Source organism: Eretmochelys imbricata, chromosome 21, assembly GCF_965152235.1.
Source record: "Eretmochelys imbricata isolate rEreImb1 chromosome 21, rEreImb1.hap1, whole genome shotgun sequence".
NCBI classification, from domain to species: Eukaryota; Metazoa; Chordata; order Testudines; family Cheloniidae; genus Eretmochelys; species Eretmochelys imbricata.
The window spans coordinates 3,627,277-3,642,276 of record NC_135592.1 but is presented as its reverse complement, the minus strand read 5'-3'; the positions used below and the strand labels follow the sequence as shown (position 1 = coordinate 3,642,276).

Below are 15,000 nucleotides of genomic sequence, written 5' to 3'. Positions count from 1 at the left end.
TTGCTTGGTTTAATTTTTAATTGCAGGTTACATGAGAAAAGGTTCAGTGTGTCTGCTGCAGCAACCGTACGTTTTATTGCATAGCATCAGCTCGAGGACAGAACTCAGTAGGAGACACAAAACCCTGCCCCCAACCCCTTCGCTTTCTGCCTAGACTACCTCAGCTCTTGTCCAGGTCCTTGTCACCTCCTACTTGATTACTGTAGCCTCTTCCTCTCCACCTCCCTGCCCCCCTCCAATCCATACAAAGCACTAGAGGTTGCTGATATTTTAATTAAGTGTGGGGAGAAAAGTTGTGAAATGTCAATACCGCGTTAATCCAAGTCAATGCCCGGTACTTACTGAAATTCCTTCAACAGCTGAGTTCTATTGCTTTGACAACAGTACGTATCTTTAATGCAAACACACATTTGTGCTGTTAGCACAAGCAGGGTCTATAGTAGACGCGTTACACTAGATAACATGGGCATTAAGTAGTAATATTTATCAAACTTTACATGTTCCAAGCACGATACAAATATGGACCCCTTTTTAATCCTCACACTAGTTCTGAGAGGTAAATATCCCCATTTTGCAGATGTGGAAACCAAGGCACATATGGGGAGAAATCACTTGCCCAAATGCAGCCAGAGGAAAAAATGAGATTAGAACCCATGGCTTCTTGACTCCTGTCACTGTGCTCATTCTTCTAGTCAAACTGCTATTAGGAGCTGCCGTTGATGTGGTAGGGCAGGGGATGGAATTACCACAGGCCTATGTGGAAGGCAGAGTTCAATTGTGCCATTAGAGTCAGGTTACTAGGCCCTGGTCCACACTATGAACTGATGTTGGTATAATGACATCACTCAGGGGAGTGGAAAATCCCCACCCCTGAGCAACATAGCTATACTGACTGAACTTCTGGTGCAGACAGCACTATGTCGACAGAATGGCTTTTCCTGTCGCCGTAGCTACCGCCTCTCAGGAAGGTGGAGTACCTACGCAGCTCTCCCATCGGCATAGGTAGCGTCTTCACTAAGTGCTACAGCAGCGCTATAAGTGTAGACAAACCTTAGGAGTTGAACACCCTACAACTGGGATCCATCCTGCATGAACTGCCTGCAACCCAGCTGTCGGTGCCTGAATCCACAAAGTGCACTTCCAGGAAAGGCAAGTGTTCCATGTACCAGTGACATGGCGAGTACAGATTCAGCATCTAACATGGTCACCTTTCACATCCAGTGCTTTGGGCCCTAAATTCCAGGTGTGGGGGTGAGCTGTGGTTTCAAGCTATTCCTGAGGGAACCTTAGTCCATAAGGGAGTGTTAAGTGTCCCTCTAGATTTCATGCCTAGCACCCCCCAAACCTGTGATAAGAAATGAAGAAATTAGATTTACAAAGCAACAGCTGCTAGAGAAACCACCTCTGTTGAGATACAGAGGTTTGCAAAGTCATTCTGTGCACTAAATACGTCCTTCAGGTTTCCACTCCATGCATCCAGCCCCTCCTTCACGGCAAGATATAGGTTCTCTGGGACACTAAAGGAATAAATTCGGACTCTGAGATCTTTACTTATCCTACAGCAAGAGGCCTGGACAGTAAAAACTCTCAGTGGGGTCAGAGACAAACAGTTGTCAAACCCCTGCTCGGCAGTGAAAGTATAGGAAGCTGGGTAGCCCAGGAGAACACCAAAGATGGTGCATAGATTCCAATCAGCAGAGAAGATCTCACTGGTAGTGACGGCCTGAGATGTGATACTTAGCAGCGTTTTAACATGAGCCAGTATTTCAGCAATGTGGCCTTTTATAGACTCCACGTATTCTGGCTCACAACGGCCAGGACACATCCTAGAAGCTGAAACATCAATGAAGGGCACTTTGTTTGTGAGTAACAGCATTTCCAGCCACAGTGCTGTCTTCTCCAGGTTGAGTATCAGAACATTGTCTGCTATATTTAGAAGGTGCAGCCGATGCCTCGTCAGGCCGATGCCCTGGATCTGCTGAAGGTAGTTCTCAATTTTGTTTATTCCAACTGAATTGTAATCGTAAAGGAGAGCAGGTTTCAATCCAGAAGCTACAGCTAAGATCTCCCCAGCCAGGTGCAAGGAGCCAGCTGGAGATAAACCCTTCTTCCTCCCTGGTTTAAGGTTCTGCTGAGCTGCCGCAATTAGCAACTGACAGGATGGCGTTGCCATCTGCTCCCTAGTTTCAGGATTATTCTGGAGATGGCTGATGCAGAGTGAAATCTTGAATCACTGTTCTCTCTACCTCCACAATCAACTTTTCTTTAGACTTCTGCTGCCCTAAGTCACTTCCTGAAAGATACTGAAATAAACAGTATTAGCATTTAAAAGGGATCCAATTTATTTGTGAGCTTCTGAAAGTTAGATTTCCACCCCCACCTCCCCCATCTTTAATTCCTGCAAAAGCAAATATATCCCAAAATCCTCACATTTTCACCCTTGTGTGCACAAATAAACAGCCATTCAATCCCCATCTATCCTGCACGGGGCAGGGGCAAAATAAATTATTTCTACCTACGTTATAACAAAGAGTCTCTGGGATGTAACCCCATCCCATCAAGCTCTAGAATCAATTTACAGAGTCCACTCCAGGATTAGGGGTTTTAACGACTGAAGAGAACAGCTTGAATAATAGCACGAAGTTTAGGGCGGCACGGATAAGATACAGGCTCCTTAAACTGGAGGTTCCTAAACCGTGGTCCACGATCCGCAACGCACGTGCTGGTGGTGGCGGGAAGCCGGCGGGCGAGGCTCTCCTCCTGGCTCCCAACTGAAACAAAGAATATAGGAGAGGAAATGAAATGAAAGATGTTTTTCCACAGAGGTCATTAAAACCCAGCCAGAGCATCACACTAGGGGATTCACCCCCCCCCCGTTACACGCCCTGAAAGAGGCTGCACAGAGCATTGAACACCAGTCGTCCAGAGGAAGCTAGGCTGAGGAACAGTTTGCACACACACCCTCTTCCCCAGAGAGCCCACCAGCGCAGCGCCGCGCAGCGCCGAGCACCGCCTGCGTGCACAAGACGGGGGGAAGGGGAAGCTCCTCTTGGGTCTGCGCCAGCTGGGGGCCGAGCGGCAGCGTGCACCCCCGCCGCGGGGCCCGGCCTCCCCTGCGCGCTGCCCGGCTGGCGCTTTCTCCGCTGCGGGAAGCGAGGGGCGGGACGCGGGCGCCGGCTCAGCGCTCAGGCTTCCGCTTCCCCTGGCTCGCTACGCCCCCAGCGCCTGACACGGCAGCGGCCGGGCGAGTCCCGCCCGCTGCCTGCCCTTAAAGCGGGAGGCTGGGGGGTGGGCCCGGCCACTCCTGCAAGCTGGAGCCCCTGCTGACACAGCTCCGCTAGCCCCAGAGCAGGCTGCAGGACCATAGCCCCGGCAGGGAGGTTTCAAACTATGGCAGCTACGTCTGGGGACGGTGCGTTGATGCAAACGAAACGCCAGACTTGGAACAAAAAGTTAAAAAACAAACAAAACCTTTCCCGGATGCAGTTGCAGCCCAGACCCCTATTGGGGGTGCTCTGATAACAAGGGTTGTATTGTCTCAGAATCAGGTCCTGTGACCATTTCAGAGACTAAAGCCAAGTACTGAACCAGCACCGGCCGAAGCACCCTGTAAAGCTAAAAGAACAGGAGTCCTTGTGGCACCTTAGGGAATAACACATTTATTTGAGCGTCAGCTTTCGTGAGCTACAGGCCACAAGCTAGCATCCAAACTCCTGGTAGGGACATTTTTTGCTGGAAAGATTGTCTCGGTAGAAGCGCCCACTGGAGTGTCACAGCCATCGGGCTGGAGTATCCTATTTGGCGAGTTATGCGGGGTTCCACAAACCTCTCCTCTGGGCCTGGCCTTTCCCCCTCTCCTGCTGGGTATTCCCAGTAGGTCAGAGGGGCCTGTTTTCAGCATTGCCTTGCTGCCTCCCGCCGTGCTACAGGGATAAACCCCGCAGAGATAAAATGCGGGCAGCACCTGCTGCAGGCTATTGGGAGGTTCACCCGCTCAGCAGCTCAGAGGCCCACCCTGATACACTCCTTTCGCAAGAGGGGGACCTTGCTGGGCAACCTTCCCGGCTAGCATGGCCAGGGCATAACAAAGCCCCAGTGAGCCTGGTGCAAGAATAGGTTTAGGGCCGCAGCCCATCTCAGCCCACCCCACCCCCAAACCTTGCCCTCAGGAACCCTCCCACCTCTTTCGAGGTGAGCTCTTTGCTCTTGAAGTGGCGGCAGCAGTGAGAGTCCGGGGCAGGGGCTGAAAACCTGACAGGGCCACCCAGAAAAGCCCCGGGCTGCAAAAAGCTTGAGCCCCAGTGACCATCTTACCCAGGAGATGGGGTGAGAGGACTTCCTCAGAGCCCTGGTCAGCAGCCTAACCCCTCTCCTGGACGGTCGCACCAGCCTCACCAGTCACCGCCTCAGCCACCCTTTGGGGCTACCAGAGATCCCAAAATCTACCACCCTAGGCCCTCTCTGCTGCATAGGCCCCCGTAACTTGTGGCCCCCGCATGACTTGCACTACTGTAACTCTACCACTGTAGCGGGGCTTTAAAAAAGGCTGATCCACATCACATCACCCCACTTTCCCCTCTGGTAGCTTGGGATCTTGTAAACTAGAAGGCAAACGATGCCTCCACACCAGCTACTCTGAAGGCAGTGGAGTTCCCTTTCTTATACACTTGTGAAGGCAAGCTCTAGTCGGCCCCCCCTCATCCTGTTTTCAGGAGACAGGAGACTTACTATAGCACATGCTTGTGAGGGTACGTAAACCTCAAAACAGGCAGCGGTTCCAATTTTTATCTAGACTGCCCGTTTAAAAATCCTGAAGACCTAACAGCCTAAGGTGGGAGCTTAGATACAATAGGTAACCTAAAAGTACTTCAGAAATACTAAAAGCTAAACCTTTGTAAACGTATCCATCACAGTATTATTTTGGAAACAAGCAGCACAGAGGCAACTAAAAGCAAGAAGAAAAATTAAACGCATTTCCAAACCTCGAAGTATTTGGATCGAACATGGGATTGGTTCATGCTTTGCCCAGATTGGGTTTGCCCATCTATTACTTATGGCACAATTAGTTTAGGGAAGCCATGTTCCATGTACTTTGAAATGCCAGTTCGTACACTAATAGATATACTGCTGTTTTGCCTGTAGGCGTTGTGTATTCTGGAAGCATCCCACGGTTTTTATGGTGCTTAATGACATCAGCTTTCTTGGGTTACAGTAAATCAGAAGGAAAGTACTTCCTACACTAAGTTTTAGTAGACTCAGAGGTTGACACTGCAGTAAACAGGAGCTCATTCACCAATGAGTATAGTACAGCAGGGATGTTATAAATATCCCAGTAAAGGTTTGGGTAAATTTGTTATCATTTGTAACATTGTTTGCTTCCTGTTAGGGTGCATATCATAGCACCTTATTTTTGCTGGGTATAGGGAAAGCAGAATGTCTTGTTTTTTTTTTTTTTTTTGCAGCATGGTTTATATGATTAGCTGGGGTTGCTCGTTCACCTGCGCATCTACCAATGTGATATATGCCATCATGTGCCAGCAATGACCCTCTGCCATGTACATTGGCCAAACCGGACAGTCTCTGCATACAAGAATAAATGGACACAAATCAGAAGTCAAGAATTATAACATTCAAAAACCAGTCGGAGAACACTTCAATCTCTCTGGTCACTCGATTACAGACCTAAAAGTGGCAATTCTTCAACAAAAAAAACTTCGAAAACAGACTCGAACAAAAAAAACTTCGAAAACGAGAGACTGCTGAATTGGAATTAATGTGCAAACTGGATACAATTAACTTCGGCTTGAATAAAGACTGGGAGTGGATGTGTCATTATACAAAGTAAAACGATTTCCCCTTGTTTATTCCCCCCCGCCCCCCCACTGTTCCTCACACATTCTTGTCAACTGCTGGAAATACTTGAGAGCAGCACAACTACGGTCAGGAAGTGAAATAGGCAACTGAATAATGAAAAAGTTACACCTATTAGCCTCTTTCCTCCGATTTATGCATGAGGCAGTTTATACAGAAATACAGGTAGTTCGGTTTGTGATAAATGGGAGAACCACCTGCCGTGTCTGAAGATTGAGGACGTCTCGAGACAGGTAAACAGACTTATGTGCAGTGCTGGAGAGGAGCAGGTGGTTGTGGTACATGTAGGTACCAATGACACAATGAAAGGTAGAAGAGAGGTCCTGGAGGCCAAATTTAGGCTGTTAGATAAGAGATTAAAGTCCAGGACCTGCATGGTAGCATTCTCTGAAATGAAATCACAGAATCAGAAGTGTAGGGCTCAGATGGACCTTGAGAAGTCATCAAGTCCAGCCCCATGTGCTGTGGCAGAACCTTGGTCTGAAGGCTGTAAAGTTAAAACCTTAATCTTGAATCATCTGTACATATCAATGAAATGATTATGTATCAATATTTAAAGCATGATAGTAGATGAAGCATCAGCCAGCCACTTGTTGCTACAGAAAATTCAAAATAACTATTTTAATCTTGATCCATTATTTCTCAAAGCAATTTTAATGGAGCATAAAATGCACATTGACAGTTGATAATTAAAACCGTTTTTTACATTGATCAACTATTTTATACACAAGGCTGTAAGCATTAGCTATTTAAAAATATTTAAGATGTTAAAACCTGTGATTTATTACATAATAGATTGCTTAAGCAAACTAGCCTGAGATCAAAAGTAACTAAAGGTCCTGCTTCAAAGCCTTTCATTTTATTCTCTCAAAAAAGTGAATTTCATATACCGTTGAAATTTGACCATCTGTATATAGGATTTACACAGGTTTTATTTATATATGGGCAAGGCACCATTTAAAAATATCCTTTTCTATGTACATATAAGAAACCAGAGAGTGGAGCAGAGTTAAATCAGAGACTGAAAATACATCATTGTGCTGGGAGTGGCTGAGCAATATGCATAGTTGATGCCTGCATTGGCCAGCCCTCTTGGTGAGTTTGCAGGAGGCGGTATAGCTGTTTCAGGTGGGCAACAATGTTGTCTTTAATGTCAGGAGTGGAGATCTGAAGCCGCACACTGCCGCTGTCAAAGGAACGTGTGAAGTCACCAGAAAACATTTCATAAATCATCCGAGCTACAACTGGGATTACCTGTTTAAAAGAAAGTGCAATTATTTTAGCCTCATGAGGATAACCTAAAAGTGGCATAGTAAGGTTTCCAAACACTCAGGTATGCCAAGACACTTCTGTAGTGGTAGACTCTTTATCCACAGAACAGTTTCACTATCACCTGAGCTGCAGTTTACACTGAAACAGTCCACTTCACTGTAAGTGGATTCCATTTTACTTTGATTTAAAAGCCAAAAAAATCCTCCAGCTTGCAGTTCTGGTTTCTTATCTCATGAAGAAGTTCTACTTTGTTGCATATGCTGATATGGAGAAAACGTATTAAGGAAATCTGTATTTGATTCATCCATTTGTTCTAACAGATGTTTGTTTTGCAGAGCCAGAGCTCCCTTACCTGAACCACTATCAGCTTTCTCTCCCTAGGTTTTCCATCAGGCCATTCTTCTCCAAAACAGAAGTAGATCTCATAAGGTGGCTGTTTTTCTACCTGTCCTTTCTGATGGGCAATCAGCTCTAAGAAAAGAAGCAGTGTGATAACGTCAAATGGGGAATTATGTTTCTGATGGTGGTACAATATCCTGCTCCACCATCCGAATACAAGTGCTTACTACAAAGCAGCCTGTTCAGAATCTCCAGATTTATTCCAGAGAAAAATGTTTACCCTTCTAGCATCACTTCTCTCACATCTCAGAGCTTTTTTGCTCTCCTGGATAGAAGCTTCTCCAGGAATTACACTAGCCACCAATGCTGCTCAATGAACGAAACAACCAGTTAGTTGTTTAGCAGAAGACAATATCTGTTCCCTTTTTCCTTCTCACCTTGGGCCTAATCCAAAGCTCACTGAAGTCATTGGAAAGACTCCCATTTACTTCAGTGGGCATTGAAACGAGGAGTAAGACTATCAAGACTGAGCCTAGTCTGGCTCTTCCAGCCAATTTGGAATAACGCTGTCAGCTGAAAAGCCAGAACTCAGCATTATTCCCTAGCATTTCAAGTTACTTACCACTTAGAAATGTTTCCAGACAGAAGAGTTTGACTTTCTTTTGTCTCTCAATCAAGTTTGGTGCGATGGATGAAGGGGCACATGGTCCAGACCAGTACACCTTGCACTGGCAGAGCCGAATGGCATAGATGGCATGGCCACTGACCTCCAGAATCAGTCCCCTGTCCATAACATCTAGTAGCCGACTTGTGAAGATCTTCTGCTTTTCGTTGGTGATTTGATCTGTTCCTGGAAACTTTACTTGCTCCAAACTAATAGGTCCAAACAGCTCTTCTTGGTCTGGCATAGGGCCCAGTTCTCCATAGAAGAGTCTACATCCCTGGGGGTTGCTTACAGTCGTTGTCTGCCCAATCTCTTTTCCTCGATACTCAAACTTGATTTCTAGATCTGTCACTAAGAGATAAATTGTTAGAATGACTTTGTTCCAGTTCAGTAAAGACTTTGGCATGCACCAGATAAAACACAGTAGACGTTATTACAGGAAGAACATTGCAATATAAATTAAACCTGATGAAGCATATTCTAAATACGTACAGTTATCTAATGCGCAGAAGTGTAAGAAGTCAAAATGCAGTAACAGTAAAGTAAAACAGACAGTTTTATCCACAGCGACAGATGCACTAGAAATCCACAGATACACTTACTAGGAAGAGAGCTAATCCAGAGCTCCGGAGAGCTGAAGAAGTCATGCTGCAGAGCAGATGGAGGCATCTCCATATCTAGAGGTTCATTCTTTGGCCACACCGCTTCAGGGCTGCAGTTTCCCGCACTGGCTGGCCCCATCGGGGAATCTATACAGAAGAATCAAGTAAATTTGAGAACAAGTATATTTTAAAAAAACAAACAAAAAACACTAAAAATTTTGACAAATTACATTCACCTGCAAAAAACTAGAAACAGCAGACCAATTTTTTTTTTAATATTAGCATTTGACAGACATGCCTGGTCTGTTAAATATGCATATGCAGAGATTTCACTCTATTTAATAAAGTCATTAGAAACATATTATAGGTGCTATAATGATGCTCACTCTTTAATATGGTAGCCCCCTGTTAGTAGAAAGATCTGATCGTTGTATTCCTGTATAATGCCTTTAAACAAAAGCTAGCTGTTTTAATGAGTGTTTTGTTCTAATATTTACATAGCAAGGATTTGTAAACTTATCTTCCTAAGTAAATAAATAAATAGTTTAAAAACTAAACATTTATTTGGTCCAGTAATGACTGCATTTTTATTAACACAGCTAATTTATCTAGACAGAACTGTGGCGCAGAATTGATTGAAAGTGCTGTCATTGGCTTTCCATCGTGTCAAATATAGAGGGATAGAGGCATGAATAGGAACATCTGCTCTCATTCCCTTGGTCCCAAATTATTCTGTTAAGTGCAGAAGCTGCTGTAAGGCAAAACTGGTGCAGCTGTTTGGCATTCCACCCTCTAATCACAGAGCTGGGAACACATGAACAATGAGTTCTCTTACACCACTTCTCCCCAACACTACCAGCATGCTTCCACCTGACCTGAAGCAAACATCTTCATAGACTGGAAGGGAGTTAAGTACCCAGGCAGAGTCAGACTGAGATGGCTAAAGAGCGTCAGCGGATAGGCAATATAGAATGACCACACTAACTGAGAACTGCACTGAATGATCTCAATGCATACAGGTTCAAACAGCTACGAGATGGCAAACTTCAGTCACTCTCTAGGAGCACTATTATGACAGCTAAGTACTAGTATCACTGTCCTAACACATGAAATGTCTTTAGTTTAATTAAAAACTAGCAATCTGCCATAAAAAGAGCTCAAGTCAAAGGTTTAGAGACTGGAAAAGGGACAGCTTCACTGCATCTCGTCTAACCAGATTGTCTAGAAAATTTTAAACACCAGGTCTGACCCTTTGGAAACTAATAAAAAAAGTGCATTTAAGTGCTGAGGCAACATTACAGTTAAAATCTGCCAAACCCAAACCTAGCTGCATAAAAATATACCAACAGCAGCTATTTAAGAAATCTCCATTATTACAGGATATTTTGATTTGACATACAGAATAGTGCATCCCTTTGCTTTTTAGTTCACAGCAGAAATTTTCTTTTAATAAAGCTTATTAGAGGAATCAAGTTTGCTATAGATGTAAACTGAAGTAGAGAAAGAACACATTTGTCAATGTGGGATATAATACTGGTGTGTTAATAGATTTCTTTACAAGGCAAGAAGTTAAGAATAAGGTGGTCTGAGAAGAAAACTTTCAGAAGTTATTTTTAACCACTCCCTCTCATTTTCTGATAGAGTTATAAAAGTTTGCTTCAATAATAATACCACCTAGCTCTTATGTAGTGCTTTTGATCCAGAGATCTCAGAGTGCTTTTCAAAGATGATCAGGATCATCATCCCTGTTTTAGAGATAGGGAAACTAAGGCAGAGAGAGGTAAAGTCACTTGCCCAGGATCATCCAGGAACAGAACTCAGTTCTTTCAAGCCCCAATCCAGTGCTTTATGTATGAGGCCACACTGCCCCTCTATCATAGTACTGATTAGTAAATAGCCAACTAAATTAAAATGCTAGTTACATACATTGATTTACAAGTCCATCACTTCATTGACACACTATATCCCATTCTACTAACCATTGATATTAAGAAATGGAAAGGTGTCCTGTATGGGAACATGCTGAGATGGATTCAGTTCCTCTTCCTCCTCATCATCAAGGTCATTATCTTTCTCATCCCATGGAGCAGAGCCGGTGGAGCCTGTACATAACCATACAGTATGGGGTTAGCAAGCAGTACCGAACTTCATTGACTACTGAGAAGAAAAAAAAAAAAAAAAAAAGACATAGAACATCAATTCCCCCTTCCACTGCAGTACAGGGCCAACAGATGCACTTGTTGAATAACAAAGAGGTCAGTTTCAGTTACAAACTTAAGTCAAAGTTTAGTTTCAAGACACTGAGCAAAATTCATTACTGGTCAAATTCAATGGAAGTGTTGAGTTTTGCCCAATGTGAATTTAGTTTCTCCCTTTCAGTTTTATTCCATTTACCTTGAATGGTTTCATAGGTAAGCAGCACACAGCAAAGATAGTGGCCAATTGTCAGGCTCTGACCAATTTCCTTTTACTTCTCAATTGTGACATTTTTCATCGGCCAAAAGGGTACTGCTCACAGCATTCACCTCCCCCCAAGGAGGTGAATCTAACAATCCTCCACTGTAGTGCACTTACTGGTAAATACTGTAAATTAGAAACTAGTTTTGTGGAGTATCAGATGTTAACTTGCATGCTTTACCAACGTGAGAAGAGTCAGGGGCGTGCACAGGAATAAAAAAATTGCGGCTTTTGGAAGGGCACCATCCGTCATCTTTGGCCAGCTCCCCACCCCTGCAGCCCCAGGAGCTCTGACACACACACACACACACACACACACACCGAGCGACTGGAGGAGCTCACCTCCCCCTCCCCCAAGCCCCTGTGGTCATAGGAGTTCTATTCCCCGCTGGTTATGGGGGGGGGACATGTCCCTGCTTGGCCCGCCTTGTGCACAACCCTGAGAAGAGTTATACATACTATGTATTAAAATCATGTATGCTAAAGAGGTAAGATGCAGACTGAAAAGCATAACCAATGACTGTACAACATTTAATATAGTAGGAAATAAGGGCCCACACCTTGAATACTGTGTACAGCTCTGTGGTCACACCATCTCAAAGATATATTAGAACTGGGAAAAGTACAGAGAAGGGCAACAAAAACCATTAGGGGTATGGAACAACTTTCATAGGAGAAGAAATTAAAAAGATTGTCTCTTTTCTAAGCTGAAATGTCCCAATTAAGAGGAGATATGATAGAAGTCTATAAAACCCTGAATGGTGTGCCAAAAGTAAATAAAGAAGTGTTATTTACACCTTCACTTAACACAAGAACCAAGGGTGACCCAATGAAATTAATAGGCGGCAGGTTTAAAAACTAATATAAGGAAATACTTATATATATATATAAGGCCAGAAATATAACTGCGTTCAAAAAAGAATTAGATAAGTTCATAGAGGAGCGATCCATCAATGGCTATTAGCCAAGATGGTCAGAGACAAACATATGCTCTGGGTGTCCCTAAACCTCTGACTGCCAGAAGCTGGGACTGGACAACAGAGGATGGATTACTCAATTATTGCTCTGTTCTTCTACTCACTCTGAAGTATCTGGCAGCAGCCACTTTCATAACACAGTATACTGGGCAAGATGGACCAGTGGTCTGACCCAATATGGCCACTCTTATGTTCCTCTGTAAGGGGCTAAGTTCACCTAGTATAACTCCATTAATTTCAGCAAAGTTACGCCAGGGATGAATGTGGGTCTAAATCCTTTAGTTTGATTAGTCATCATGGACCACGCCACCGTCAACAATGTTTGCCACTTTGTTTGCAGAGGTAGCTGAAGAGTTAATATATCAGGGGAACAAGGCCCATGTATTGGACTGATGCCTGCTTAGTAACTAGCACTGTGTCACCCTTTTCCTCACCTGGGTTAATGATTGATCCCTGAGACTGTGGAATATCACACACTTCATAAATTTTAACAGGATTCATGGGCACCTCTTTCGTGCCATCATACATCAGGTTGAACTCCCGGCTTTTGTTAAGAGCGCATCGGAGCTGTGCTTTCCATTTTGCAGGGTCTGGATCATCAACTCCTTCCTGGTATTTCCCTGTTTCCACAGCCCATGCCTGGGGGCAAAGTACACAGTGTTCATATGAGTCCTGTTGTTATGCCGATTTTGAATTGTGTCAGGTTTCCAAACAAATACATTATAAAAAACTGTTGTCTTTTACAAGAAATCTAAGCTACAACACTTCTTAGAGCAGCTAACAATTAAAGTACCTTTGTTCCCCTGCACATTATCTTTCTCCCCTAACACAAAAAAGCCTCAAATTTTTATGAGTGACAAGTGATTTTAGGTGCCCAACTTCAAACACCTTAAGGAAGCCTGATTTACATGGTGCTGGTCATCAGGCCCCTTCTAGATCTCTCAGGTTGGACACCCAAAAATCACTAATCACTTTTGAAAATTTGAGCCACAGTTTGTTGGGTTAGAACAAGCTGGCTCAAATAGGAGGAAAAAGCACTAACCAAGATACTCGTTTTCTTTTTAACAGCCCTAAACTCTGCCTTAGTAAGTGGTCTGCAGCATGTGGCTGGATGCTACGGTTACACAAATTCTGCCTGTGTAACAGTAGCATCCAGCCACACATTGCAGACAAATTCTGTGATTCCACATGAGACCATAGTGGATATCAGAAAAGGGAGGCACACTTGAATTTGTTCACTCCAAATTTATTCTGTATTCTGATTTCAGGTCAAATTCTGCACAGAGGAAATATTAATTTAAATGAAAGTTTTCCATTAAATATTCGGAACAAGCCAGCCACTTTCCAGGCAAGGTAGCTATTAGAGGAAACAAACCTGTTAAAAGTCAGCAGTAACTAGGAAGTCTTCTACAATATGGAATTAGGCTGGTAGTTTGAAAGAAACACGAATGAGTACAGTGACGCCTTTAACAATTCTCTCTCCCAACTAAATGCCAAATTTTGCATTCAGATGCATGCAACATTCCTTTTGAAGTCAAAGGAACTGGATGCATTTAGTGGGCAAAATGTGGCTACAAATTATTACTAGAATGATCACACAATAATTATTCCAAACAACTCTTAACACTTTGTCTCCAGCCTAGAGCTGTTGCTTATGTGTTGGAATTCACAGTTATAGGCAGCAAAGAAGTGTGTTCAGTTTGTGTAAGAAATTAAATACAAAGGCTTGTGGCGTAATCTGCAAGTTTCTGGTCTGACTTACAAATGGTAGGTAGCAAGAGAATAAATCATCACAAAGCATTTGTTTTTAACAGTTCATGCAGAAAAAAGAAATAAAACAAGATTCAAACTGCTTAGAAGTAAGAGGAAAAGCAGTGTAACAAAATTAGCGGGAGGGGGGTGCCCTCCCTCCCCCACCTTAAAGATGGTGTTCTCCTCTTCATGCTGAGGACTGTGTCGAGTTGCATGCTTCCAGGGGATCTGAAATCGCTTTGCTTCCCGATTAAGCCATATCAGGTTTGGATACATGCCACTATCTACCTGGGCTACTAGCCAGGGTTTCAAACGAACTCTGCGTGGATGTAATGCCATTATCTACAGAAAGAAAAAAAAACAGTCAGTAGGAAAACCACCAAGAATTACCTGAGTCTCTTATTCACTAATAAAGTAAGCACAGTTTCTTGAAACTGAGCAATAGAAACTGAATTAGGAATATCATATGTGATGGTTAATTAATTGTCGTTCTTCTATACTTATTTGAAAGCATGTTTAAATATGTAATAGCTATTAGATTTAGCCAGATTATATTCTATGAGAAACAGTTACTAATCTGTCACTAAAAAAGACCTTAATGTTTGCAAACGGTTTAAAACAGTCTCGGTTAAATCTTTGTAAAAGCAGAAGCCTTCTGCATTAGAAGTTGGTGTATGATTTGTGTTAATAATTGAGCAAAGTGAAGGATAAAACCCAATCAGAATGTTGTTTTAGATGCCACAAAGCTTGTTATGCAAGAGATAAAGCTAAAAACAAACAGTGGAAGAAAAGATATTAGAGTTTAAAAAACTCTTCAAATACTTCCAATTGAACTACCTGATCAGATTATCCCACGATTACAATATTCTTTTCCCTCCTCAACTGACGTAAAAACATGCCCCAGCGGACGACCCCACCGCCCCCAAAATCCAGCAATTGCAGCATAGTCTCAAGTGAGTCCGTTTTGTAGTGAAGGATAACAAACGCAGATTTAATTTGAAAGTAGTTGCACATCTACATGGTGTATTCCAAACAGCCATGAAAGTCATCTGTAGTTCAAATCTTA

General features: G+C 43.4%; 2 protein-coding genes across 3 annotated transcripts; both read right to left on the bottom strand.

The window, feature by feature from the left end:
• Positions 1-3,143, bottom strand: C21H1orf74 (chromosome 21 C1orf74 homolog). 2 transcript variants are annotated; one of them, XM_077839377.1, is made up of 3 exons: positions 2,962-3,143; positions 2,520-2,771; positions 1-2,303 (listed from the first exon to the last, which is right to left on the bottom strand). In XM_077839377.1, the coding sequence occupies exon 3, from the start codon at positions 2,171-2,173 to the stop codon at positions 1,373-1,375; it is 801 nt and encodes a 266-aa protein (XP_077695503.1). In that variant the 5' UTR covers positions 2,174-2,303; positions 2,520-2,771; positions 2,962-3,143; the 3' UTR covers positions 1-1,372. The 2 variants fall into 2 exon arrangements, with proteins under 2 accessions (XP_077695503.1, XP_077695504.1); XM_077839378.1 differs by having other exon boundaries at positions 1-2,771; positions 2,983-3,143.
• A 3,760-nt stretch (positions 3,144-6,903) lies between these two features.
• IRF6 (interferon regulatory factor 6) lies at positions 6,904-14,276 on the bottom strand. The gene is made up of 7 exons (XM_077839296.1): positions 14,100-14,276; positions 12,617-12,821; positions 10,728-10,850; positions 8,749-8,895; positions 8,105-8,497; positions 7,496-7,614; positions 6,904-7,125 (listed from the first exon to the last, which is right to left on the bottom strand). Exons 1-7 carry the CDS (start codon positions 14,271-14,273, stop codon positions 6,904-6,906), a joined length of 1,383 nt encoding a protein of 460 aa, XP_077695422.1. The 5' UTR covers positions 14,274-14,276.
• Positions 14,277-15,000: the final 724 nt, after the last annotated feature.

Excerpts from the sequence above, each read along its gene's own strand:
- C21H1orf74 (XM_077839377.1), bottom strand. The coding sequence starts at position 2,173 with ATGGCAACGCCATCCTGTCAGTTGCTAATTGCGGCAGCTCAGCAGAAC.
- IRF6 (XM_077839296.1), bottom strand. The coding sequence starts at position 14,273 with ATGGCATTACATCCACGCAGAGTTCGTTTGAAACCCTGGCTAGTAGCC. Across the intron at positions 12,822-14,099 it reads AGGAGAACACCATCTTTAAG|GCATGGGCTGTGGAAACAGG; the intron begins GTGGGGGAGGGA and ends CTTTGCCCCCAG. Across the intron at positions 10,851-12,616 it reads GGGATCAATCATTAACCCAG|GCTCCACCGGCTCTGCTCCA; the intron begins GTGAGGAAAAGG and ends GGTTATGTACAG.